This window comes from Sceloporus occidentalis, unplaced genomic scaffold (genome assembly GCF_023333645.1).
Source record: "Sceloporus occidentalis isolate IW3139 unplaced genomic scaffold, rSceOcc1.0.p SCAF_8, whole genome shotgun sequence".
Taxonomy (NCBI): domain Eukaryota; kingdom Metazoa; phylum Chordata; class Lepidosauria; order Squamata; family Phrynosomatidae; genus Sceloporus; species Sceloporus occidentalis.
The window spans coordinates 38,580,782-38,608,646 of record NW_028316988.1 but is presented as its reverse complement, the minus strand read 5'-3'; the positions used below and the strand labels follow the sequence as shown (position 1 = coordinate 38,608,646).

Below are 27,865 nucleotides of genomic sequence, written 5' to 3'. Positions count from 1 at the left end.
TAGCCAAGCAGTTTGAGTGTTGGACTATGACTCTCGAGACCAGGGTTCGAATCCCAGCTCGGACATGGAAACCCACTGGGTGGCCTTGGGCAAGTCACACTCTCTCAGCCTCAGAGGATGGTAATGGCAATCCCCCTCTGAAGAAACCTGCCAAGAAAACCCCTTAAAACTTCATCTTAGGGCCACTGTAAATCAGAAAGGATTTGAAGGGGCACAAGAACAACTCAGGACAAGTTTGTGCAAATACCATGAATGTGAAAAGAACAGAATCTTTATTATAGTTGTTGACCAACAAATATAAAAAGGGGACACCGAATAAAAAAAGGTAAGAACGCAGGGTAAACACAGGTATTTAAAACACCTTCAATTCTATTCTATTCATGCCGGTTAACATGCAGTGGAGCCTTGGGGTAAGGCAAGACTCCTGGCTTCAGGGACTGAGGAGTCCTTTCTAAACAGTGTTTCAGATAATAATGTATTTACACGGTCATCCAGCCCAACCCCATCCTGCCATGCAGGAACTCGCAATCAAAGCATCCCCATTGACAGATGGCCATCCAGCCTCTGCTTAAAGGCCTCCAAAGAAGGAGACTCTATCCCTCTCCAAGGGAGTGTGTTCCACTGTCCAACAGCTCTCACTGTCAGGAAGTTCCTCCTAATGTTAAAGTGGAATCTCTTTTCCTGTAGCTTCCATCCATTGCGCTGCATCCTATTCTCTGGAGCAGCAGAAAACAAGCTTGCTCCCTCCTCAATATGACATCCCTTCAAATGCTTAAACAGGGCTTTCATATCACCTCTTAGCCATCTCTTCTCCAGGCTAAACATCCCCAGCTCCTTAAGTCTCTCCTCCTAAGGCATGGTTTCCAGACCCTTCACCATTTTGGTGGCCCTGGCTCCTCTGGACATGCTCCAACTTGTCAACCTCCTTTTCTGAACTGAACTGCAACTAGAAAGCTAGCATCTGAAGGGCAAGAGAAAAGAAATGTCAACCCAGGAGATGATTCTTTTGTGGGGAGTCACTTCATGCATCCAAATCACTTCTGTGTACGCACTTACCTTCCATGTCAAGAACTCAAGGCAGCACAGAACTGATGCAGTTTGACAAACCACAAATCCTAGAACCCACCATCACTAACACAGGGCACTTATAGCAGGATCAGATTGGATTACGTATTTCTCCAGTGCAGACTGTCAGGTCGCTCCAGTGCCAAAAGCAATCTACAAATCCCTGAACCCCACAGCATGGAGCCAAGGCAGTTAAAGCGGTTTCAAACTGGATTATTCCTCTGGTGTGGACACAGCCACTGTCAGAACCAAACTACAAATCCCAGAACCCCACATCTTTGAAACACAGCAGTTCAAATGGTACCAAACTGGGTTATTCTTCCAGTGCGGACACAGCCACTGTGAGAACCAAACTAAAAACCCCAGAACCCCACAGAATTAAGCCAAGGCAGTTAAAGCGGTACCAAACTGGATTAATTCTGCAGTGTGGGTGCATCCATTGTCAGCGCCAAAAGCAAACTAGAAACCCCAGAACCTCACAGCACTGAAACATGGCAGTTAAAAGCGGTACCAAACTGGGTTATTCCTCCAGTGTGGGACCCCAGTGACTTTGTATCCTTCAAGGGGGAACTAGAGCCATGGAAACACCCCAAAAGTCCCTCAAGCACCCACTAAGACTCTGGTTTGTGGGCTGTGTTTGTGTGTGGCTGCATCCACACTGGAGAAATAACCCGGTTTGGCACCCATTTGACTCTTTGTCTGGCCCAAGGCTATGGAATTCTGGGAGTTGGAGTTTGTTGTGGGCCCCACAACAAACTCCAACTCCCAGAATTCCATAGCCTTGGGCCAAAGAGTCAAATGGGTACCAAACCGGGTTATTTCTCCAGTGTGGATGCAGCCTGAGGCCGACTAAGGCCCCCAGAGCCAAGAAACGCCCCTCAGCACGAGGCCCCCATTAAAGGCCTTCCTGCCCCACTCACTCACCCGAAGAGGAGGCCTCTGCGTCCCCTCAGCCAAGGGGCCCCGTCACGTGACAACACCACTACCACAAGCCCCGCCCCTCTAGGGGAAACCTAGAAGGAATGAGCGCCGCGGGGCATGCCGGGAAATGGAGTCCTCCCAACCTTAAAGGCAGTAGTGTAGTTTCCTCACTCGGCGTCTTGACGTCACGACGTCATGCTCTCCCTCGCCGCCGCGGGGGCTCTTGGGACATGTAGTCAAAAGGGTGCTGGAAAGGCCAAAATGGCGGCCGTAGCGTTCCCTTTTATGTCTTTTATTTTCCCCTCAGAGATTTGTTATTCTGCACTGGGGAAATAAAGCACTTTCACACCGCTTTTGTCACCTCCTCCCTGCTAGAGACAAACGCCTGGGGCAAATGTTTTTAACCTTGCCATAATTTAAATTAATAAGAATATATATTGCAATAGTTTAATTCCACAGTTTTAAGGTAATAGTTAAATGAATCATTTTTAATTGCACTGCTTTTTTAAAAAATGTAGTAAGGCGGGTATATAAATAAATAAAACGAATAAATACAACACTTATACTAATAAACAAATATACTGCTATTACTAATAATAATTCTAATACTAATAAAATAAATATACTACTACTACTAATAAATTTTAACAGTACTACTACTACTACTAATAAAATAATTAAATATACTACTATTATAGTAGTACTACTACTATTAACGATTATTATTATAATCAAGTCAGATATGGCGACGCTCTCTCAGAGCCCTTTCTAATAACTAATGGTGTGAAACAAGGTTGTGTTCTCACTCCAACTCTATTTACAATCTTCTTCAGCATGATGCTCCAAAGGGCTACGGCAGATCTCAAAGAAGACGGCATTTATATACGCTACCGTACTGATGGTAGCTTGTTTAACTTAAGCCACCTGAGGGCCTGCACTAAGACTCTAAACTATCTAGTCCGTGAGCTGCTTTTTGCTGATGATGCTGCCCTCGTTGCCCATACGGAAGCAGCTCTGCAGCGCCTAACATCTTATTTTGCTACAGCTGCAGAGCTCTTTGGGCTGGAAGTCAGTCTGAAGAAAATGGAAGTTCTCTATCAGTTGGCCCCACAGGAAGAACACTACCATCCGCACATCACTGTAGGCACGTCTGTGCTTAAGTCCGTCCAGCAGTTCACCTACCTGGGAAGCATCATCTCCTCAGGCACCAAGATTGATAAAGAGATCGATCACAGACTAGCAAAGGCATATAGTGCATTTGGAAGGCTTCACAAAAAAGTCTGGATTAACAAACACTTGAGGCGAAGCACAAAATCAGTGTGTATAGAGCCATTGTACTGTCTATTCTCCTTTATGGGTCTGAAACATGGGTCACCTATCGCCAACACCTACGACTCCTTGAACGCTTTCATCAGCGCTGTTTACGCACAATTCTAAATACACAGTGGACTGAGTATGTGACGAATGTTGCTGTCCTTGAGCAAGCAGGGATCACCAGCATTGAGGCCATGCTATTGAGGACGCAGCTGCGCTAGGCAGGACACGTTTCTAGGATGGAGGACCATCGCCTCCCAAAAATAGTATTCTACGGTGAACTTGCCACGGGTCAAGAGCGTAAGAGGGGCACCCCAAAGAAGAGATACAAGGATTCCCTGAAACAACATCTCAGGCTCGGCCAAATTGATCACCAACAATGGTTTGCCCTGGCCTCACATCAGGAGGCATGGAGACGCACTATCCATGATGCTGCAGCCTTTTTCAAAAGCTCACGCTGAACAAATCTCAAAGAGAAATGACAACGCAGAAAGAACCACAACCCAGAAACATCACCCAAGGAGACTTTCTGCTGTGCTTTCTGCAACCGGACTTGTTTATCTTAGATTGGCCTTTTTAGCCATCAACGCACTTGTAGAAAGCGCAGGATCATGAGTCCTTCCTGAATCTTCGTTCGCGAAGAAAAGCCAGAGAGATTATAATAATACTAATACAAATAAAATAAATAAATATACTATTAATAATTATAATAATACTAATACAGTCCTAGGGAATCCTGGGAACTTACATTATTGTAGCATAATAATAATAATAATAATAATAATAATAATAATAATAAATGTTATTTATATATCACTTTTCCAAAAGATCAAAGCGGTTTACTTGGACTCTATTGTAGTTTATTGTAGCACTACTTAAAGGTATCTCAGATCAAACGTGTGACTTTCTGCTGATAAAATCAGTGTTCTACCATCACATCTTTTTTTTTTTTACACTGCCTCACATAAACATATTCTAGTCCTTCATAACGACGGGTTCGTTTGTATGAATGCATGGATTTTTTTTGCTCTAGAAGCAGTTTAAAAATGATAGCTGGAAGAACTAAGAACGATGCGCCAAGTGCGCTCTGTTGCACCGCCAGAGAAGGCACGACACCCTGCTCTCAAATGCATTAATCCCTGAGACCAATGGGTCTTTTCAGAGACCCGGTGTATCCCTGTAGGCTTGTGAAATAGGATTCTCCAGTCAATTAGCAAAGCTCAGGGCCGTTGCCTCTGAGAATGATCCGATTTTACTTACATCCATTCTTTCTTCCCCAGGGAATAATTCTCGCTACAAGAAGAAGAAGAAGAAGAAGAAGAAGAAGAAGATTTCTTTACATTTATATTTTAATGCGGTTTATTATCCCAAAGTGACCTCTCTTTGGGGTTCGAGAGATCAGAGTACTTACTGTAATCTTCCCGGGGCCTTCCTTATTACCGACTACCATTTAAACTCAAAGCAATGAAAGAATAACTCAAATGTCCAAAAGTAGCAGGAGGCAGGTGTTGTGTCAGAGAACTGGTTTTAAAAGTCTGCGTCTCAAGAGCCAGCCTTTATTTCGAAAGAAAGCACACGTCCAGCCATTACAAACTGCAGAGAGACGCCTGAGAAACAGGTGCAGCCTAACAGCTGACGAAGTTCTTGCAGCCAGGAAAATGTTTTGCACCTAGTTTGGAAATAATACTTTTCGGGACACTGGGGCGTATGGTCCAGAAAAGCTCCAACTGATCCACATAAGAGCTTTTTCAGTATCTTATTAATCTTATGCTGATCACTGATCTCCGTCCTCAGAGACTCCTTTTCTTCCATTTTGCCTCTCTCGATGCAGCCTCAGGGCCTATTCAGATATTATCAAGGCAATGTGGCTGATACTAAACAGCCATAATATATACAAGCAATAACCATCTGCCCTTTGCAAAGTGAGCTTTGCAAGTGAGGATGCAATGCTGATGCAGGAGGAATGTGGAAGATCTTTGTGAGCTACTGTTTGTATGTACAGTCCAGCCCTCCATATCCACAGATATTTTATCCATGGATTTAACCATACGCAGCCTAAAAATCCCCCACCCACAAAAATATCAATTCCAAAAAGCATACCTTGCTTTGGCTATTTTATATAAGGGACACCATTTTACTACAGTCGTTGCATTTTGAGCATCCACAGATCTTGACATCCATGGGGGATCCTGGAACTAAACCCCAGCAGATATTTATTTATTTATTTAAATTTTATTATGGTATTTATACCCTGCTCTTAGCCCTAAAGGCTAGCAGACTGGCATACAATTATTATTTTTAATTAGATAGTTATAAAGACGCTTGGATGCCAAGGGTCCAGTGTATTGTTCGGAAAAACCAGGTGTCATTAGACTTGGCAGGGTTTCATTGCCTCCACCAAGAATCTCTCAAGAGAGAAGAATGTGTGTCTCACAATAGATTGTGATACTGCAACTCCCATTGTTCCTAGCCAGCATAGCACATGGCGAAAGAAGTCTAACCGTATCTGCAGGGACCCATGTCTTTCTCCTATACAAAGGGACACTGAAAGGAAGCAGGGAGTGTGGGGAAGGAAACAGAGGAAAGGTTGAAGGTGTGAGAAGCATCCAAAGAAGACTGCAGAAACAATGCCATTTTGACACTTTAACTGACATGGCACCTGGGATTTGTAGTTTTGTGAGGCACCAACACTCTTTGGCGGAGAAGGCTAAAGACTTTGTCAAACCACAAATCCAGGATTTAATAGGATGGAGCTACAGCACTTGAAATACAGTGTCAAACTGCATTAGTTCTACAGTGCAGATGCACTCAATGACACACCTCTTTTCTCTTAGATCAATTTTCTCTCCTTCTATTTTCTCTCCCAGCAAGGTACAATATGTAGAACGATCTTCCTAATACTAGGATGCTGGTTGTCATGTTCTTCAATATCTTTTCTGAACAATTCCAGTATCAAACTGGAGCAAATTTGGCATGTACACCAGTGATGAGAAGATGGCTCCAGTGTCTCTGGAAGTCTCGGGTCTGTGAAGTTATCAGAGCTATTCTCAGAGGTACATTTAGAAGTGGAAACCAACCTGAATATATTTAATACTTACTCCTATGAGTACAATGGAGAAACTTTCTTTTGGTGGCAGACCTCTTACCATGCTAACATAGGAATCATGCCTGAGTCGTCCTGAGGCACAAGTAGATCAAACAGGTATCAAGAAAAAAACAAGCAAACCGGAGCTTTGACCAGTAGCTCAATCTGCAGAAATCTGGAGGAAGAAACTTTTCAAGGTATGGAGAGCAACAATATGATCGCCTGCAAAATGTCTAAGGGTTTAAGACAGCATGAGAGGAAAAGATCAAGAAGCCATTTCAAAAGATAGCAAAGCTAGTAAAGAATGTGTGCAAACTTGCAACTGAGGAAAACCTCCACAGGGAGCATTCATCTGGATTCTCGCTTTGTTCTAGCCCTGGGAATGGAGAAAAGGAATTCAGCCGATGTAACTTTTTATGTCACACCTTCACATATATGTGTCCATGGGGTGTCTTCACAGGCACAGAAAATTGCTTCATGTTGGCCGAGACTATTTCTTCACCTGAATCACTACTGACTGGAAACAAGTCTCCAAAATCTAAAGCAAATCTGGGGAGCCGATGCCAGATGCAAACTATGGTATGTGGAAGGGGTTGTCGTTTTTTAAAGAACCCCAGAGCTTGATGCTTTCCACATTTCTCTGCCAACATAAAGGTAGACAAAGGCCTCCCTTGATCTTGTACCTGATCTTTTCAGGTGGAAGTGCCAAGGATTGATCTGTCATTGAGATGAAGGTCCTCTCACTGAATAAAACGGGTGGGAATAAACCAACACAATGCTATTTCAGAAGAAGTCAGTGGTGTTACAGCACTTGTGTTGCACCATTGTTGTTGTGGTTGTGTGCCTTCAAGTTGTTTCTGACTTATGGCGACCCCAAGGGAACCCTATCATGAGGTTCTTGGCAAGTTTCTTCAGTGGGAGGTTTGCCACTGCCATCCTCCGAGGCTGAGAGAGTATGATCATAAAGTACCTTTATATGCAAGTGGATACCCTGCAGATCAGGGTCCCATCGCCATGACAGTTTCCAAAAAATGTCACTGTGTGAATAGATAATATTGTGACAGAACAGCAGTCTCAGTATCTTAGAATCACAGAATCATAGAATCTTGTAGCTTTCCAGACCTTTTCTTCCAACAGAGATTCATTTTCCCCAGAAGGGCTGCAAGACCTTGTGATCCTGCTCTTGTCCAAAAATAGTAGATGCCTGTAAGTTGCCTACATTCATTCGAGTCAAGGTTGCAGGTATTGCAAATATATATTTACAATGCTATTTCTATTTTTAAAAAAGAAATACTTTTTAAAAAATATTTTTAAAAAACAAAAACATGCAGTGACCGCAATTTTTCCCTGGCAGTTTATTATGATATGAAGGAAAAAACATTTTGGTGTGCTTGAAGTGGATGTTATCTTACAAATGGAGGATGGACATGGCTATTAAAATATGATTACACAAAGTATGAACATTTTTGAAGAAGTTTACGGTACAATGGATTTCTCTTATAAACAGACTCTTAAATATACATATGACAGAAAAAACATCCAAGGTTAAGCTATTCGCATTTATAGACATTTTCTCTGGGGCCGGGGGCAGGAGAAGAGAGCTTCATATTAAAAACAGAGAAGAAAATACGAAAATTGCTGAGAACCAGAAACATATCACCTGTACACTACAAATATACAGTTGAGGTGGGCAAACCAGGAAGGTTTCTTTTTTAAAATCGCTGAAGAACAAGACCCATTTTTTCACACTTATATGCTCTCCTTGTGTAGAAAAATTTGCATGAGAGAACTTGATATTGTCACAATTTCTCTTGGCAACCCTATTATTATTATTCCATGGACTGGTTCCCACATGCAGGTACTACTTGTTTACTCTGTGCTTGATTTGCAGCTGAATTATGGACTGACACTCCAGGCAAACACTGCGAGCTTTTTGGATAGCAATGCGTATTATTTCATTTCAACATATGGTAAGCCAGATCAGCTGCATTTGCCCATTTTAACTAATCTTGTGGAGTGAAGGCCTGGAAAAGTGTCCTGTCCTGGAGCTCATTCACACATGCAACAACATACCCTCCGATGTAGTGATCCATCAGTGAGAACAAACACTGTGTGAAGCATCCCTGGGTCAATAGTAGCAACAAAGTGAGAAAAAGATCAGTGCAAAGCAGTTGTGGGCGACTGTGGCAGATGCAAGGTCCATTATTCTGTCCTGGGGCCCTCTGTAAGAGGGGCACACATGGACTGCCAAAAATGCCCTGCAATGGACAAAACCAAAAAACCCAGAGGTGGCTAGTGATCCACTACTGATCTTGAAAAAAGGCTATTAGTTGATATTAAAGAGGACAAGGGGTCCCCTGCAAGCTATTAAAATGGTAAATCGGCTTTCAGGAGGAGCAATTCAATCCCTTTCCTGATCAAGAAAAGAAGGATCTTGGGTCAGATCCAAAGACAGTCTTTGCTTACTCCTGTTGTAAAAAGTAGTTGGCGCCTACAGCCTCAAACAGGAGCCTGCCTCAATGGGCTACTTTATCAAGCCATTTGCTTGGGTGCATTTCTGGGCCTGGTGGGTAACCGCTCTTGTTGGCCAGATCAAAATGGATTTTTAATTCCGTTTATCTATAATATTAACATTGTCACTGGAAGAGGTAAGAAATATTACAAGCCTCGCTTCCTGTTTACTCTGTTTGCCAGGACACCCCTAGTTCATATGTTATGTCAAAAACATAAAAATATTTGATGCTGTAATACACAGTATTACTGAAACTAGCAATAATATTTGCATATTTAGAACAAGGTGTAAATCAGTTCCTATAACATAAGAAAACAAGAGTGGAGTAGTCTATAGGTTATTTACAAAGAGTCCATCAAAGAAGTATAAATACTTCCATATTTAATGTTTAGGAAAACATAATTTACAAAATATTCAAATATATACACAGCCGTTTGGAAAACATGGGAAGAAGGAGAAGAGTTAGTCGGGCGTGTTCATTCGGTTTTTGACACTGAAAGAAGAAGAGGGCTTTTGTGTGTATCTTTTTTTTCATTCAAAGTTGTAGACAAATTATTTACATATCCAACTGCTTCCTTCAGGAATTACACATGTCCAGAGCTCTGGACGTGCTGCCCCAAAATGTCATCGATCATTGTCAAATTATTAAGCCAGTCTTCATCAGTGCTGCCGCTGCCGCTATTCTTCATAAGGGAGTCAAGAAAGTCAGCTTCACTGCAGTTCCCGGGCAAAATGGAATTGTTTTGCTGGGCTACGAAGTCATATTGGGGTGGCAGCTCAGAGGCAGCACCCATTCTGTTGAACGTTCCCGATGACTGTCCAGCAGAGCCAGGATAATTCGGCAGCCCAACCGCTTGAGCGGGATTGAGCGGATTAAAACCAGACACGCCTTGCGGCACTGATTTCATGACATTCATCACAGCTGGCAACGGTCCTCGGGTCAAATTGTGTCTCAGGTTCTGATTATTCAGAGGGCCCAGGTTTTGGCCAGACTGCCCAAGGTTTATCTTTTGCATCTGTCTGGCCTGGACTCCAGGAGCGATCTGGTTGGGTGGTACCACAGGCTGATGGGAAAATGGTTGACCGGGGATAGTGGGCCTTGCATTCTGTTTTGGGAAGAGAGGGTTATTGGAGAACTGCTGCATGTTGGCATCCATCTGAGTTTGATTTGGCATCCTAGGGACTCCCGTCGGCGTCCACATCTGAGTAGAAGAGCTGGAGTAGACACTAGGAATTCTTGGCATCGTTGGCTGTCTCAAGTGTTGCGGGGCAGAAGAATGACTCACTAAGGAATCAGCAGCAAAGCCGGACAATGCCAATCCTGGCCGGGCAGCAGGATGGCTGTGGACTGTCTGGCATACTGAATTCATACCGAGAGAGTTTTGGCTCGACCGGAGTGGGAGGCTGAAATCCGAATTGGAGGGAAACATTCCTGGCTGTTTGCTGGAGTTGTGGGGAATCATCACCATCGGCCCGCTGTTCTGGTTCACAGCGGCCGAATTGATCCCGGAGCCCAAGGCGTTCTGCAAGATGCCCTGGGCAGATGGCATCATGCGGTGGTTTGGGGGAGGCGTCTGCAAGGAAGGGGTGCAGTCAGTTGGCATTGGCTGGGAAACAGCTGTGAAGGGAGAAGGGACATTCAGTTAGCAAGAAGACGGATGCCTAGGACTTGTGGATTCTAGGCTCATAATTTACATTACATTTTCCTTGGTTCTACTTTTAACCATTCCAAACCATCAGCCAAGTTAGTTTTTCTTCTTTATCAAAATGACAAAGCCACTCTCGTCTAATTAACAGTTCAGACATAAACCTGCCTTAGAGTCAAATTACATGATTACATTACATGGTGCAGCTCCTGCTGGACAGAATCAAGAATGGTGTTTTCCTGCATTTTCCTGCATATAAACAAAGGATTTCTTGCATATAAACAAAGTATTTTATCTGGAGTTAGGATAGACTAAAACCCTTATCTGTAAGAGTCTAGTCTTTTTGTCAGTGAGAAAGTAGAAGCATTTACTGGGACACTGTTCAAACCATTAAAAAAACAATTAACAACCCTTCAGCTCTCTCTACAAGGTTTCAAGGTACTTTGGTGTGTTTTTTCCTAAATTAAAAATGGTTGCCACTTTTATTCCATTACTGATTCGTGAAAATTCGTTCTCAGCTAACATGTTTCCCACCCAATTCTAAATTTGCTAACTTCAAAATATGAAATATGGGCTTTAGATATCTTAACGTCTCAAAACTGCAGAAATCGCAGTCTGAATTCACAACTTGCATTTACTGGCATTCCAGAGTTGCAGGAGTCCAGAGTTACAGGACTACCAGTGCCCAGAGCTCCCTTCTTTTTATAAGGAGCAACCCAGTTTATTCAACACAGTCATGAAGGGCATGATAAAGTATTACAGAATTTCTTGTGAATGTTTTTCTTGGAATCCTTGAATTAAGCACAGCATGCAGAAGCTCAAGCTTTTGAGCTGACGCTCTCTCCCTCCTTACCGGGAAATTGATTCATCTGCTGGCGTACAAAAGGGCCCCGCTGCTCCGAGGCCACACCTATCATGCCGTGCCTTTGCTTTTCCTAGGAAAAAAAGAGAAATAATGGTCACGTCAAATAAAAGGTCCCCTTGCTAACGCCAATGATCTCATTAGGTAGGACTGAGTATATTCCACATGCAATGGGAAGGAAAAACCAGAAAAGGTATGCCTTTTCTTTTTCGGTTACTGTCAATCAACACACATCAAAATCTATTAAATGCCACCTTTACTATTCGTCCCCCCTCTTGCTTCTGCTCTCTCAGAAAAGGATTTAAAAACTTAAGATTTTCATATCAATTCATTCATTACCACATTATGTGATGATCATCGTTTTGCTCCTTTTTTTAAGGCTGTTGGGAAGCTGCATAATTCTTTAATTTAATTTAAACTGAATAATGAGAGCCAGCATGGTTTCAGTGTTGGATGAGGACTTTGGGAGACCAGAGTTCAAATCTTCACTCAGCCATGGAAACCTACTGGGTGGCCACAGGCAAGTCATGTTCTCTCAGTCTTAGGAAGGCAATGGCAAACCTCCTCTAAGATCTTGCCAATAAAACTGTAGGATAGGGCCATCATAAGTCACAGTTGACTTCAAGAGATATGACAGTAACAATAAAAGCATATGTGTGTGAACTGAAAAGCCACTGCTACATGTAAGAGAAACCATGGTCATGTTCACCCAAGATGACAAGCCAAGATTTATTATGCAACATGTAAAATAAACCATGGTTGTGTTCGCCCAGGATGACAAGCCACAATTTATTATTACAAGAATGAACCTGTATCAGGGGAGGAGGTCAAACGTTTTTGCTTTTGAATTAAGGCAGACTTCCCCAACTAAGTGTATTCCAGACAATTCCTCATCACTGGCCATGTTATTTCGGGCTAAATCATCTTGAGAGCAGAGAGGGAAGGTGGCCTAAGGATGTTTCCAGATTAAGCTTTCGTTCTGAAATTGCTCTGACACATGCACTGAATTTTATGGAACCCAAGATGACATTATCTGGTATGGTCCATTATTTGATCAAAACTATCTCACAGACCAGCAACAGATGTACACCACACTTGGCAAAGATTATGAGGTTTGGAGGTTTGGGTGCATGTGTGTGAAGGATGCATGATTTTATTCAAGCACCTCAATTACTGAACTAACTTCACAGGGGTACTAATATGGCAATTTCAAGACCATTATGCTGCAGAAACACTGTATACACACATGTATAAGTCTACAAATGCTAGTAAAAACATTGACCCAAAAAACCTGGCTTGAATTTTCCGTGGGTACTGTACTTTAACTCTTATCATTTTAGATTGTGCGCCATAGGCAGGCTTTTTATATATTCTTGATTTTAACTGGTTTTGTAAAGCGCCGTGTAGATTTACGGTGCTTTATAAATAAAGCTAATAATAATAATAATAATAATAATAATAATAATAATAATAATGGAACTATCCGCTTCTCTAAGAAGAGTGGAAAAAAGTGAGGGCTTAGTCCATCCTGGGAGCACCCAAAAGAAGCACCGATCCCCTCTATTCTCAACATCTGGCCTTTTTGAGTGCCTGGGTGGAGAAATGGTGGTGAAAGTAGCTCTTTGGTGCTTGCCTTCAAAGAAGCACTGAGAGGACTCAGGCACTAAAGAATCTGAATGCGACATTTGTGTATATTTGTCAGCTTTTCTGGGTTAATATCAGGCAAGGTTATCATACTAAAATTAAAGGCTATAATCAGTGCTAATGCAGTTGCAATTTCCTTTGCTTTGCCTTTTCATCTTTTTGTTAACGTGTGTGTGTTTTCTTAGGCCTGCCTATGCCTGGTCACCTCCCCAACACAGCCATGATTTAGCCTAGCTCCTTCCTCATCCATCCAGTCTTTAGGGTGAGCACAAACAGTTATGCCTTTTTGAATTTTGTAAATTCTTTGGCATTGTTTTCCTTTTTTTTTTCATTCTTTCCTACATGCCCCTACATTTTACCCTCAACTTATTCATGGGTCACATCAAAATCCATCAGTTTGGCCCCCAAAAAACTGCCCTCAACTTACACGTGAGCTCAACTTATAGATGGGTATGTACAGTAAATGGCAAAGTTTCTCTCTTCAAAGAGCAAGTTCCAGTTTTCCAGAGAGGCTATGAGACCAACCTGTAGCTGCTGCTGCTGCTGCTGCCGTCTCATTATCTGTTGCTTTAGTAAATGGTTCCTCATGGTATAACCATTCACCATGGTTGTGGATGGAGCAGGCACCGCACCTGCACTTGGAACAGCTCCCGGTTCCTGAAGTCGAGTAACAATCCCAGGTGTTTGGTCCTGAAAAAAGAAATGAAAACTATGTCTATGCAGATTTCACTGGGATGATTATCAGTATATAAACCACCTGCTCACACAGTGCTGAAATGGAAGCAGGACTGAAACAGTGTCTCATTTCCAACGTTACACCAAACTATGGATTGTGCTAACTATAACCTGGACATTCAGACTGTGGTTTGGGTCATAAACAATCATGGGTCAGTGCTGCTTCTGTGATTTAGTATTTAGCATCGCTATCTTTCTTAGGTGCAGAGCAATAGTCAGAGATATGTTTTTTTACAAATCACATGCAGCTCTACCCTACAATTAAGCTCTCTTAACCAGGGCTTGGCTAGATGTGCCTCTACTGAGCAAGCGCATTCCTATCTAAGAGGCAAGAATGATGATGCATTAAAAAAAAGAGACAGCGCTTCAGAAAAACCAAACAAAGAGGACATCATGTCATACGGGTTTTCTAACAACCATTCATCTGTTTGACTGCATTTTGATAGAGACAGCTTTGAAAATTGGAAAAAGAGATGGTCAAGTCATCCTCACAGGTTATAATTAGGCATATGTGCTGCTAAGTGCATGCACAGGTTGCCAGTTATTGCCAGCTAGCAACATTTGTTGACATTTGCAAGACATCAACATTACCCAAAGATAGCCCCGTGAAACAATAGCTAGAATTGTCTTGGTGACATACACAAATGTAACCCTCCATTAGACATCCATATGTATGTGTGGGGGACATTGTGGAAGGAAGTATCCTGAGTGTATAACAGCAGCCAGGGAGCTCATGGGTCCTGCTCTGTCTTCTTGGCCAATAACTGGCTCTGTGTTTGCCTGAACCATGGAAGCAACCTTTCACTCTTCCAAGGTTACTCCTTCTTCTTGGGTATGAGAAGCCAGCCAGAACACCCTGGGAACACTTCTGCCACTGACTGGCAGACAAGCAGAATAAGCTGTGCCCATAAACACTCTGGCTGCTGCTGTTGTAGATCAGGGGAAGGAAATGGGAAAGAGGAACCAGTCTCTGTCCCTCAACCCAAAGAAAATATACACTTCACCAAAGTACTTAGTGGAACACAGCCACACATTTGGCTTAAGACAGAAAAAACGGGTGTATTAGTTCTTGCAAAAGATAAAAACAAAGGAAACACATACCCTTTCCTGAAGTTTACTAAATAACAATGTCATCATAGTTATGTGCAAGAACTATTCTCTGTTGTTACACTGGCATGACTGCTACACTTGCATGCCCTATGCAAGAGCTATTCTCTGTTGTTAAACTTGTATGCCTGTTTTTCTTACAGGAAGGGATTCTCACTATGAAATTCATCAGACTACCTTCTACTGGTAAGAAGCATACAAACCTTTGAAACACCAATTCCAATCAAAATCCTGAAAAGTAGCTAACATACCATGAACAAGGATATGGAGATTATTTACTATTGCATTCAATTGTGCCCCTTGAGCTAGGGATCCACACTGTTATCCTATAAATCATTTAGAAAGCAGAAAAAAACACCTCTGAATCATACCATTCATAGTGGGACAAAGAACCATCAGGGTGAGCTGAATGGCTTGTACTGTCCTGTTTCTTCTTATTTCTATTCCAAACTATACAAGGCAGATCTCTCAAGTAAGAAGCAGCTCAAAGCTGGCTCCTCTAAGTAGATGGCTGGGCCTCTTCCAAGACCCTAAGACTGCCAAAGGGATCAATAGCCACAACATAGCAACAAGCATTCTGCCTTGACATAGGGTTTCCAGAAATGTCAGCGGCAACCCAGAAGAATTCTCCAGTTGCACATCTTGATCTTCCAGGTTCAGGGAGAAAAACTGAGGATGCCTTGTGTCTGGGCCGCTAGCACAACGAGAGAGGAACTTATATTGTCTGCTCCTTTGCCACCATCTGCCTCACAATCTATTTCAGCCTCCAGTACTACTTTACATTATTGATGACATTTTGTTATTATTGGCAGGGAAACTGTGTACATTGTATAGCTCGCTCAGTCAAAACTGGGCCACACTTCCTTTGTTTGCCAAATGGAAGCCTGCATCCTTTGTTTGAGCATCAGTGTTATCAGAAGATAAGCAACCAAGAAAAGGGTATGTGCCTTTTGACATCTGACAATTAGGATCACGCTAAAACGAAGAAAACAGGAAGCCAGCAAGGAAACTTTGGGATGTGATTAGGGAGAGCAAAGTGGAGTGGAAGGGGGCTGTAGGCGACAGAGACACAGGGAGAGAGAGAGAGGGAGGCGGGTGGCATTATGCAAAGAAAGAAACATCGCTGCATCACTTGTGGGAGGTTTTGTTTTTCTTTATAGTTGCTATTAACAAAGATGGTCACTCACTTCTATGGTGTCTTTAATCTTGGCCACAGCATTGGCCAATTAAAACACAACCACAGCGGCTAGAATACAAAGATCTGCAACACTATTTACTAGAAAAGGAAACTCTGCAACTCGTGCTGTGCTTCCCTTGCATCTCTGTCCGCAGAACCTCTTGCTCCTGGAACTTGATGGTATTAGCAAGCGTCTTTTTGCTGCTGCTTCTGGGAGCCTGGGACCGTCACTCCCACTCTCTTTTCCTGCATCTTCTCATCCTCTCTGCTCTGACTCATGCAGAGAACAGAGGCGGCTCCAGAGGTAAACCACTAAAGGCATTTGCTCAGCCCCAACACTCACAAAGGAGTGCCCTGTATTCTTGGCATAGTGCTGCCATTTTCCCTTAAAACACAACACAGTTTGGAAGCAACCCTTGTGCAACCCTTCTTGCAAATTACCAAGGAACAGTGTGGATACCCTCTCCAAGCCACTTCCCTCCTATCCTGAAGCCAAGACACACCAAATGAACAGGATGCATTTAAGTCAGGGGAAAAAACTTCTCTTGAGCTTCACACCCTGTTTGTACACCGGAGGTTAGTCTACAACTTGGTTTTGACTAAATATAGATTGCCTGCAGGGGAGAGACTCAAAAGAGGATTGAATATGCTCACCTGACGCTTAAAATGCATTTACAACGCTCATGCCAACTTGACCCCCAACCTGGCTGGTTGTGTATGCACTGAAGCAAACAGGTTTTTCATCGGATGATCACCGGGACTTTTTGCTGAGGGCAACCGCATTAATGAAGCCCATTATGAAGGTATGTTCTAGCTGACAGAACACCCGCCTTGGTTCAATTGGACTCTATTTCATTTAGAAAGTAAATCCTGATTTTCCCCACCTTTCCCATATTAGTCAGGGAAATTAAGTATACAGCTCAGCACTAATTACAGCAATAAAATGGCTTTAATTATATAAAGGTGTTCTGTACATGTCCTGCTGCAATAAAAGCAATCGGATTCATTTGTAAGGATGCGGGAAGAGATGCAGTGTTTCAGTGTAAAGTTGTGATGCCCAGAAAAAAAGCTCCTAAAAACCGAGCTAGTGTTTACCGTGAGAAATAAAATAGCACTCTGGGAAAAAAATACATTCGGCATAAACAACAACAAAAGTTCTTTATTTTCACCACTAGTGGGAACTACAGTATTCTTTTCCATAAGAAAAACAGGCAGGCAAGTGTAATAAATAACTAAGAATAGCTCTTGCACATGACCAAGATGAAACTGTTATCTTAATAAAGGTTAAGTTCGTGTGTGTGTTCATCATTCCTACGGAAACTCATTTGCCTTCTCATTCAAAGGGCAGCTCAAACGCGGTTAAGACATAATACAAATTATGAGGGCTGCTGGCCCATTAAGGAATTGTTACGTCTATCACCTGCCTTTTAGGAGAGCACTCAGTTAACTGAGCAAATATATTCCTGCAAACCTGAATGGTAGTCCTTAATATTCTCCTTCTTGATATAGTTAACACACCAGAAACAATAGCATCACAGACAAGCAAGGCCCTTAATTTGTAGCTACATCGATTATCATTTCTTCTCGTTGAGCATAATTGGTCAATACCAAGCCACCAATTAAAGCCTACAACCATTATAAAAAAAAAATACAAAACACAAACACAAAAACACTGTGAAAGCTGTTTCACACTATCATGACGGAAGATGTATGCTGGATAGAATTAATATTATTTTAAAATCACGTATTTATGAATTCATAGATCTAAAGGTTGGCCAAATGCCCGACTGCATTCAAAACAAAGGGATTTGGGGAGTTTTAGTACTGCCCATCACCCAGTACAATGTAATAGATTTTTTTCCTTCTATAACTCAGCTTTAAAACATCACATTAAAACAAGTGTTGATCAAAATACCAACTGTATGTGCCCAGAATTCTGAGCAACTTTGACTTGCTAAATAATTTGGCACAGTCACTTTCTAGATGCGAAAATATGAATGGCATGTTGGTTTGAGTTTCAGTGGCTTTCGAAAGCAACTAGCCAGAAAGAACTAGACTTGCCAGGTCAGGTCAAGATTTCAGGGCTAAAACATGGTAGTGTAACAGTGGGCAGATCTTGGGTTGTCACAGGTTGGGCCTCAATGACGTTTTAGGGGACATGCCATGGTGATGTCAATAAGTTCACTACATTATGCATTAACGGCTAAGTTGTTCAGAGAATGTAATTCAACTAAAAATATCAAACCTTACAAAAGGGAAATGTTTCTCTGGCTGGAATTTTTTTCCAAGTTCTGCACTAAACAGAAAGACAGAAAAACCTCAGACTTTCCCAACTGTTTTTTTTTTAACCAACAGTGTTTTCCAAGCACTGCTTTTATCACATGGGAGTTGAAAGCCAACCAAAGAAAGTTCTCCATGTAAAAGGAATGCTTTTCAACCTCTGCTTGTAACAGATTACACCATGCCTCTCATTTTTGTTTTTTTACTCTATTTCTCAAATTCATCACCAATGCTGCCACTACAACCATCCTATCAATAATCAGTAAATATTGTGGGAAGGGGAAGTAACAATGATGACAATGTTCTTAATAACAGAAACCTACAGGGCAATCTTATCTATGCATGTCTTTTCAGAAACAAGTCCATAGAGTTTAAAGGGCCTAACATGCTGAGGATCTAACATATCCTCCTAGCCATGTTTTCAAGATCTTCTTGGGTTAGGTAAGAGCAAAGGAGAAAAAGCTAGAAAAAGTGGAAGTAGAAGGAGAAAGAAAATGAGAGAAAGAAAGAGTGACAGAGAAGGAGTGAGAAGCCAAATATGGTCAAGAGAATCGGAGAGGAAGAAGGACAAGAATGGGGAGGGAGAATAAGGAAAGATGCAGAAGACAAGTGCAAACACTGTAGATGTAGGATAAGAAGAAGGAGGGAAGAGAAGAGAAGGAAAAGATACTTTAGTCAGGACATTTAAGCCGGTGGGAGACAATGTTAGCAAGGAAAACCAGCATGCAAGAGAGAGAGAGAGAGAGAGAAAGAATAGTGTAATCAACAATTAAAAGAGAAAGGACTTGATTCTCTGCGCAAAGCTAAAGAATGACACTTTCACCACACTTTTTGCTAACCATGGTGCAAATCACATTGCCTCAGACCAAAAAATGAAATTGTACTGTAACTTCTCACTGGAGAGTGAGAAAGGTGGGACGAGATGGGAAAAGCCACAAAGCAGCACACCTGAAGTACCAAATTTGGTGGCTCCTGACTCTGCACACTAACTGTTCCCTTGCAGGTCTGGCTTTTCTTCAAAAAGCTTTGAGAGAGAAAGGAGAGAGGTGTGGAGAAGTGAGGAGGGGGCCTGGCAGACTCCCTCAAGGATCTATAACAGTTGTTTTGAAGCAACCTGCAGTGATGAGACCCAGCAATACAGAATGCACATTTTTGTATTGCTGTTACCAGGAGATTATTCATGCTGAAGAATGGAAAAGTGGATCCAGGCTAAGCCAGACTCTGAGCCAGACCCTAAGATTAGAAAAGCAATAGCTCTGCCAGGTCTCAAGCTCAGCGAACAGAAGATTTTGCTATGGTTTCAGCACCAATTCAAGTCACTGTCATGATCCTTATGGATCACGAGGTTGGACAGAAATATAAATAAAATGGAAATTATTTTTAAAAATAAGAGGACGATAGGGAATGGACCTCTCTTCCCCTTCAGAAAGTTTAGCAACAAAGAAGATGGACTTAAGTATATTATAGTCTAGAGCAACCCTTTGCTCACGTCTACCATCCAGTTCTGAGAGAGGTCAGCAATGCCACACCTGAACCACCACATGACATAAATGGCACAATGCAAGCAAATGGCTAGCAGCAGAAACATGACTGTTCAAGAAGCTGATCATACTTTTGGGAGAATGAGGAGTGGCTAAAAAGACAAGTAACAGGTCCAGGGAATTTTATTTATCTCGCTAGCATTCAAAGTCTCTGTTACTGGAAAAAGCACTATTATTGCACAAGCTCTGGGGGTTGGCTCATGTGCACCCAAATTTGCAAGGAAAAAATTGCTATGTTGCTTTGGATCGAAGTTTTCTCAGCCTTGACTGTCGCATTCCAGTGCTTTAGCCTTCAGGCACTTTAAGTTCCAAAAACCTCCTGCCATGAGTCAGAGCAAGCCAAGCTGTCTGTGCCTGCCAGTTCCCACAGCCTACCAAACTGTTCACTTCTGGCCTAAAAGATAGAGAACATTAGGGATTGTCTCCCAGTACCTTTTCCTTTCCTGCATCAGTTAGACAGCCGTTAATCTCAGTTTTGATAGATATATTGATGTTTATGGTACAGTGGCAACTCGGCTCAATCCGTATGCAGGGGAAAACAACAGGAGCATCAAAATTATTTTTGTGGTACACAGTAAGTACAGGACTATGGGAAAACTGGCCAAATTCTCAGGATAAGGGCTTCAAGAAGACCCAGCCACCAGGGCACCCAGACACCTCAAAAGGCTGGAGGTCAGAAGAAAAACATCTCACAAGACAATGACCTGAGTCTGCTATAGAGGAAAGGACTGATAGTGAAGCCAGCATGTATAAAAGAGTTCCACATCAGTGACCCAGTTATGGAGATTTGATTCCCCTCCCTCCCCAAAAAGACAACTTTCAATTATATTAATGCAAAGTGGCAGATACTCAAAACATCCAGAAGGATATGGTAGCTCCTCCTCTGATAAAAAGAGACTCGGTGTGGAGTGTTTAAAACAAGAAGTCCCCCTTGCATTTCTTTGCAAAGCACCACAAAACAGAATATTTGGGAGACCTGAAGGTTATCAAGAAGAGTAAGTGAGATTCTTCCCTGTCCCACCTTGATTTTATCATCTGAGCAGGAGGAGGAAAAGCCAGCATGGTATAGTGGTTTGAGTGTTGGACTATGACTCTGGAAACCAGGGTTCAAATCCCAGCTCGGCCATGGAAACCCACTGGGTGACCTTGGGCAAATGACATTCTCTCAGCTTCAGAGTAAGGCAATGGCAAACCTCTTCTGAACAAATCTTGCCAAGAAAACCCCATGATAGGTTTCACCATACATTGGAAATGACTTGAAGCCACACAACAACAATAACAAAGAAGGAGAAATCCTTCTCACTGTCTGAGCAGCAGACACAATGACGATGATTTTGCCGGTTTCTGTACCGCCATCCTCTTCATTGGGCAGGTGGGTTTTAAACAACCTTACATTTGCTTTCTTGTTTGCTAGAGATTCCTTCCTTTAGTTTCCTTCCTCTTCCAGTTCAGGGATGCCTTTAAAGATAAAATTGAGCCTTTTTGTTCCAAAATCTCTTGAAGCTTCCCTTGGTTTGTTTTCCTACTTCTCTTTAAACACTAGCATTGATAAACCCATGTAAGCTCAGCGGGGCCCTGCTTCCCTCCCCCCTTCCCCATTTACTTGATATACTGTATAACCATGTGAAATACTGTCAGACTCAGGTTTCCAGGCTTATCTCGGAGGCTGCCAGTCAAGGGAAAGCTTTGTTTGAACTCTGTAAGCGATCTGACGGGGTAGACAGTTTTGTTAGGAGGCGTGCTTTCAAGTTCTTCTTTCTTCTGTCCTTACAAGCACTGGCCCAACGTGCCTCACACAAAGACAACCTGACTTCTTTGATGGAAACAGCAACAGGAGCACAGCACCTGGCTGGCATTTATATCAAGGGCTGTTTTGCCCTCATAAAAAGGGAAGAACTGTGCCCCTCCATCTCTATAGAGAGACCATTATGCTGTGTCCCATTCAAAGGGGGAAAGAGACCTTGCACAAGAGTTATCTTCAAAATCATCTAAGCTGCCTTAATAAACTAGGCAGGTAGACTCGCTTTCATGGCACGGAGACAGAAAGGCCATAATTTGTGCCATATTATGTCAAAAGCAGCCATTTCAGTTTCCATACATTTCATCCAACAGTAAATTAAAATGGAAGAACAAAAAACGAATGCAGTGGGCTCTCCATGTTCGCTGGGATTAGGGGCTCAGGACCTTCATGAAAGTGGAAAAACTGCAGATAAAAAATACTATGTTTTTAACATGAGATTACACCCACCTAGGAATCTCTAGGTCCTCCAGTCCAACTCTATGGTCAACATTTAACAGATGTTGACTAGAGAATTGCGCTAGAAGACTTACAAATGCCTAGAGAAGGGCTTTCTTAAGCAATGTCTAGATCTTAGACTCAATGGTCAATTTTGGACAGAGTTGCGCTGGGGGACCTAGAGTTTCCTAGAGATAACAGATTACTCACATTCGTGAATAATCAAATCTGCAAAAGTCAAAGCCACAAATGTGAAGATAGAGCACCCTCCCTCCAGAACTGTTATCTTTCGGCCGGTGAGGGAGAGAATAAGTTGGCCCAGCGTCATCAGAGGCTAGCCTGAAGATAGAGCGCCCTCCCTCCATAACTGTCATCTTTTGGCCTCTGAGGGAGAGAATAGGCTGGCCCACCAGGGCTAGCCTGAAGAAGAAGAGCCCTCCTTCCAGTCCATCTGCCTTGGTCCAGGCCTCAGAGGGAGAGAAGAATGCTGGACCTGATCCCCTCCCCCCTCACCATTCCCTTCTCCTTTTGTGTCGTGTCTTTTAGATTGTAAGCCTGAGGGCAGGGAACCGTCTATTATCCCCTCTGTTGTAAATTGCTCGGATTCCCAGTGATTGGTCGGTATATAAATAAAACCTATTATTATTATTATTATTATTATTATTATTATTATTGTGAAGGGCTGATTTCTGTAGGCTGTTTTCTTCCCATTCTTCTTTCTTCTCTCCCCCCTGACTTGAATATGGTGTGTGTGTGTTTCTTCTTGAGGTGTCATGTCCTCAAAAATTCTCCATTACACTTTTTCTGCAGACTGAACCACACCACCAATAAATTACCATGGCCTTTCAGTTGCTGGCAGAATTACAAATCTGGTAGGCTTCCCTATCTATATTTGTTATTGTTCCAGACTACAGTTCTTTTAATTTGGGGCCCTGACTGTTGCTTTTGGCCCTATATCTCCTGCTTATTCTTGTTGTAGTTGTTGTTTTGTACTTTAAGTCACTTCTGATCTATCATAGGGTTTTCATGGCAAGATTTGTTCAGAGAGGGGATGCCACTGCAAATCTCAGAAGCCTTACTTTGGAGGCTTAAAGAGTGTGACTTACCCAAAGTCACCCACTGGGTTTCATAGCCGAGCTGGGATATAAACCCTGATCTCGCAAAATTCCAGTCGAACACTACACCTTACTGACTCCGTTTATGACCCTGCATAACAACTACACATTTAGCTCATACCTTCACCCATATCAGCATTTCTTCCATACCTATATGCAGCTGAAGTTTCCAGAAATGTAAAAATGTCAGGACTACTAGTCCAGCTACCTCAGTGTTGTCCATACCAAGCAGCAAAAGCTTTCTAGAGTCTAAGGCAGGAGTTTCCTTCAGCTCTGCCTGAAGACCCTAGGGATTGATCCAGTGGTCTTCTGCATTCAACTTATTCCCTTATTCAATCTGAGAAAGCAAGAGATTTTCTCATTTAGCTTGATTCAGCTATCAAGACTCTTCCCCCTTCCTCCCGCCTACAATCCCTGACACGACACTCTTATTCCTGCTGAGGGCAGCTTGCCTATAAATCCAGCAATATCTAAAAGCTTCATTCATCTCACACTTGGTGTTCCGGCTGCTAGTCCTTCTGGCTGTCTCTACAAGGTTGCACTAACCCCAACGACAAACTGCCCCACCTTGTGGCTGCCTATAAAGCAGAGTTTGACTTGTGTAATCAGTTTGTTGTGTCAAGGCAGGTGCGCACTAACCAAAGGGCTGATGAGGTTCAGAGGAGTCAGGTAATTGCACATGCAGCAGAAACCACCTTCAGAGAAAAATGACAGCTGGATGCAGAGTTTATATGTATGAAATGCGGGAGGCAGTAGCTGCGGTGGGAAATCTGATAAAATCATCATGAAAGGTTTAGCGCCAGCCTCGTGTGGGAGTTAGCAAAGAGAAAATGGGGCATCCTACTTTTCTAGGTGCCCCGTTCCATCACCATTACAAGGCAGTAGAGGAGGAACAGGCAAAAAAACCTTTTGAAATGGACCGGCTTTTGTTGGGGTAGAGAGAGAACAAAAGACATGTTAAACTGGCTCTGTCCAAAACCTTCTGAATCTGCCAACCCAAGTTCTTATTCTGTGCCCAGCTTTTTCATGTTTTAAATAACTTTTTGTCTCTGATCTTTCCCTGGTTCTCAAAAGACAAAATGCTTAAGAGCCTTTCTAACTTGAGGATGTTACTGAAAAGGACCATTTTCTAAGAAAAATGGATAAATGCTTTTGCGAAGTCAAGGGGGCACTGAAGTGGGGTGCAACTGGTATGGAGTGGGGTGCAGGACGTAAGAAACAGTCTCCTCTGTTCCTTCTGCTGATATTGTATTTACAAACTGTAGCTGCCTCATTTTTTCTCCTTGTGTCATTTCATTATTACAGAGTTGAGATCACTAGCCATCTGCAGCTTCATTTCATCAAGCTCCGATTTGTCCTTGGAGCAATGTCATCTGGGACGAGAACGATAAAAAAAGAGAAGAAAAAGAAGGGGGGAAATGCTGCTCTCCACCACTGACAGTGCTTTATGCCTTACTGTAAATACACCTTTCTCCCATTGCTTTATATAATTTTACCACTTCAGAACCTTTGAAATTAAGGGGGGCAAGCCTAGTGTACAAAATACATTAACAAGGAGCTTATTATTTAACTGTTGCACGATAACACACTCTATAAAGCAATTTAATAGTGTTTATTTGTAGATAATGGCCATAGTAGCTGATAAAACATTGGAAATTAGTTATAACTTCTAAGGTATTAGCTATGGGTCAAGAAGAACCCCCACTTCTGTTCCACATTTTAAGCACCTCTGTATTCAATGAAGTAGAAGGGGGAGGAGAGGAATTGTTAAGTACTGCAGATGATGCACCAAAACTGCCAGCTGCAAACTATGATCTTGAAGTGGTGGATACAGAGCTAATAAAACATTGGGAGGATACAAGTTTAGGTGCCTAAATAATTGGGCCTTTTAGGGCTGTTCTCCTTGTACATCGTGTCATGTAACATCAGCACTGGGCTAGTAGGCCACAGCCATACAGGTCTGTTCCCCAAAGCGGTAGTGGGAATCAGGGTGGGCCCAGTTTAGAGGACAGTTATTCAAATCCTTGCCATTTTGCTTTTCATTTTGTTTTGTAATGGTTTACACACTCAGTGATACAAAAACTAAGTGCATTAAGACTTTTACCTTACTGGCTTTCAACACCCTGAAAAATGAGGGCAGTATCCAGTGCTAGATTTCTATTTGCACAAAAGCAAACCCCAATTTAAGTTGGGAGGTGCAATTTCTCTTACCTGTCACAGCTCCTCAAGGGATCCAAATCTTGCTTCAGAGATCTGGAAAAACTTCCAATGCATGTTTTCAAAGCCTGAGAGAACCACAAAAGAGTGTGGCCCTAGCTCCAGGAACCACTGTGTCACACTGGGTTTTGGCCACAAGAGACAAAGATATAAACAAAAGGTACTTAGGAAAATAAATCATTTATCTATCGTAAATACTACCTGTGACTTGCAGAAGTGCTCAGGGGTTAAGTTTTACATACTTTTAGGTACTACTCTTACCATCCTCTTACAAACAACAGATTCAGATAGGGGAGGGGAAGAGATCCAGAAAGAGCTTAACCAACTTGTCCTGGATTGCTTAAGAAGTCTCCGGCATCATTTGGAATAGAACTGACATTTCCTGGACTGGAGCCTTTCACTGTAGCCACAAGACTATCCTTTCTCAACACCAGCCAATGAAATGAATCATGACCCAAATGGATGAACAATCCTGCCTTCCAGATGCATCCCTATGAAACAAATTGGCTGCAGCTCAGCTATTTGACCTGAGATGCTCATGTCCACCCTGCACATTTCCCCTACAAATATCGTCCATTTTCTCATGAGGCTGCAAAAATGCTAAAACTACCACGAGAGGGAAGCTAATGAAAGCCAAAAACATCAAATTGTTAGTTATAAGATTTGCTTGCCATACAGATTTACTTCAGGACAAGGGAGGAGTGATCCAAACATCCAAATTTATATGGCCTTTCCTAATATTATGGCCTGGTCTATTTTAGCGTTGTGCTTCAGCAGGCAACCAGAACCCACCTAAGATCTGAGTAGGACTCAAAGGGGCAAAAAAAAAAAAAAGGGTATCAAATGTGTCTCACTCTTTTCAAGGCACAAGTTCCACAGTCTTTCCTAAACCATGGTTCTTTCTGGGTGTAAGGTCCTGACAGTGCCTCTTACATGAGGATGAAACACTAGTTTTAGGCCTTCCAAACTTCAATAGCAGAAACATTTTTTCCAGATTTAAAATGGGGAAAAATGACTTAAAGGGAAAAAAAGTCATAGACACCTTAATATGTTTCTGCCCAAGTCACAGTATTGGCTGTGCCTCTTCCGTGGTGTGCACTTTGGGCTGATGACAGCCATTATTTGCCTACACATGTTCTTAGTTCTTGCCACACATTAGTGTGTCCTATTGATGTGCTAGCCTCTGTCTGGGTCTGACAAGAGGTTTTCCAGGTTTCGCCCCTCACTTGACTTGTTTCACTCTCAGATGTAGTTACTCCAAGAGCTCAGCTTGTGCAAGCCAAGCCAAACCAAACCAAGGCCAGGAGGCCCTTGTTCTCAACTGAGCATGCTTTCCAGTCATGTGGTAATCCAGCTTGCTCAAGGCATGTTTCTCCAGCAAACAAGGCTTTGAGTTTCTTTGGCTTCAGCTAGGTTTCGTACCTCACCTTTTTCTGCTTCTTTCCAACATGCTCCAGAATTCAGAGGACCACTTTTGGCTCTTCTGATGCCTTGGAGGTATTAAAATTAGTGCATGCAGTGATGAGAGCCTAAGTAAGGAGCAAAGATACCAATAGCTTAAAGAAACTCCATTCTAAGATAGTAAAGTTACTTGGTGGGGTATTCTAATCTAGCTGCATTCTAAGGAAGAGCTGAGAGAGTTCTGGGGAAGAAAAGAGGTGGAAACATCCCTAAGAATAACAGTTTACATGACAAAGAGAATGGGATAGACAGAGAGGCAGGGAGAACACTTTGGGTCACTCAGACTTTCTAAACCTATTGCAACTGCCCACTTGGAGGTATTCTTGACTCTTTGGTGCTGTGTGTTGTTGGAAGAGCCAAAAGTGGTCCTCCAAATTCTGGAGCACATTCACCACTGGTATGTTGGGAAGAAGGAGAACAAAGTGAGGGACAGACTCTAACAGGTGAGGTGCAGAGCTTGTGACATTTCAGATGGCTTGAAGTAACATCTGGATACAGAAAACAGGATATTTTGGGCAGTTTCGTTGTTGTTGTTTTGGAGTTGCTCCCACCAAATAATGCTCAGCATTTCCCCCCCATTATTTTACCATACCTTTGGAACTTTTTAAAAGAACAGAATGGACTATAACTCCTTCTATGAGAAATGATTGAAGAAAGAGGCATAAGTGACTAGCATGAGAAATAGATGGTGTCGGAAAGGATGCTGTTTCCATCCTCTTCCACTCTAAAGGTGAATTCATACTCAAAAGATGATTCTTGCATTGGAGGGGGGTAGGGGACAGCATTTCTAGGCAGAGGCACCATGGGACATCTTGCTTCTGCTAGGACAGAGCAAGTCAAGAGATCACTTGCCTTTGTCTGTGCACAAAAACAAATTAAGGTTAGAGAATGCCTGCTCAGTGACACCTCTGTAGCTAAAGCACTCTGGAGATGATCCAGGAAGCCCA

At 42.5% G+C, this 27,865-nt stretch overlaps 2 protein-coding genes across 7 annotated transcripts in view; both read right to left on the bottom strand.

Moving 5' to 3' along the window:
• Positions 1–4,590, bottom strand: part of MTM1 (myotubularin 1) — a 47,468-nt gene extending 42,878 nt beyond the window's left edge. For 2 of the 6 annotated variants that reach the window (XM_089536328.1, XM_089536335.1), the window contains exon 1: positions 4,561–4,590. In XM_089536328.1, the coding sequence (XP_089392454.1) occupies positions 4,561–4,566 (6 nt within the window). In that variant the 5' untranslated portion in view covers positions 4,567–4,590. Of the gene's footprint in view, positions 1–794; positions 948–1,989; positions 2,060–4,560 lie in introns of those variants that run through there. The other 4 variants (XM_089536334.1, XM_089536333.1, XM_089536329.1 and 1 more) reach the window with 4 other exon arrangements.
• A 3,147-nt stretch (positions 4,591–7,737) lies between these two features.
• MAMLD1 (mastermind like domain containing 1) overlaps positions 7,738–27,865 on the bottom strand; it is a 107,168-nt gene continuing 87,040 nt past the window's right edge. The window contains exons 3-5 of the mRNA XM_089536327.1: positions 13,575–13,739; positions 11,397–11,478; positions 7,738–10,515 (exon numbers count right to left, since the gene is read on the bottom strand). Coding sequence (XP_089392453.1) covers positions 9,482–10,515; positions 11,397–11,478; positions 13,575–13,739 — 1,281 coding nt within the window. The 3' untranslated portion in view covers positions 7,738–9,481. The remainder of the gene's footprint in view (positions 10,516–11,396; positions 11,479–13,574; positions 13,740–27,865) is intronic.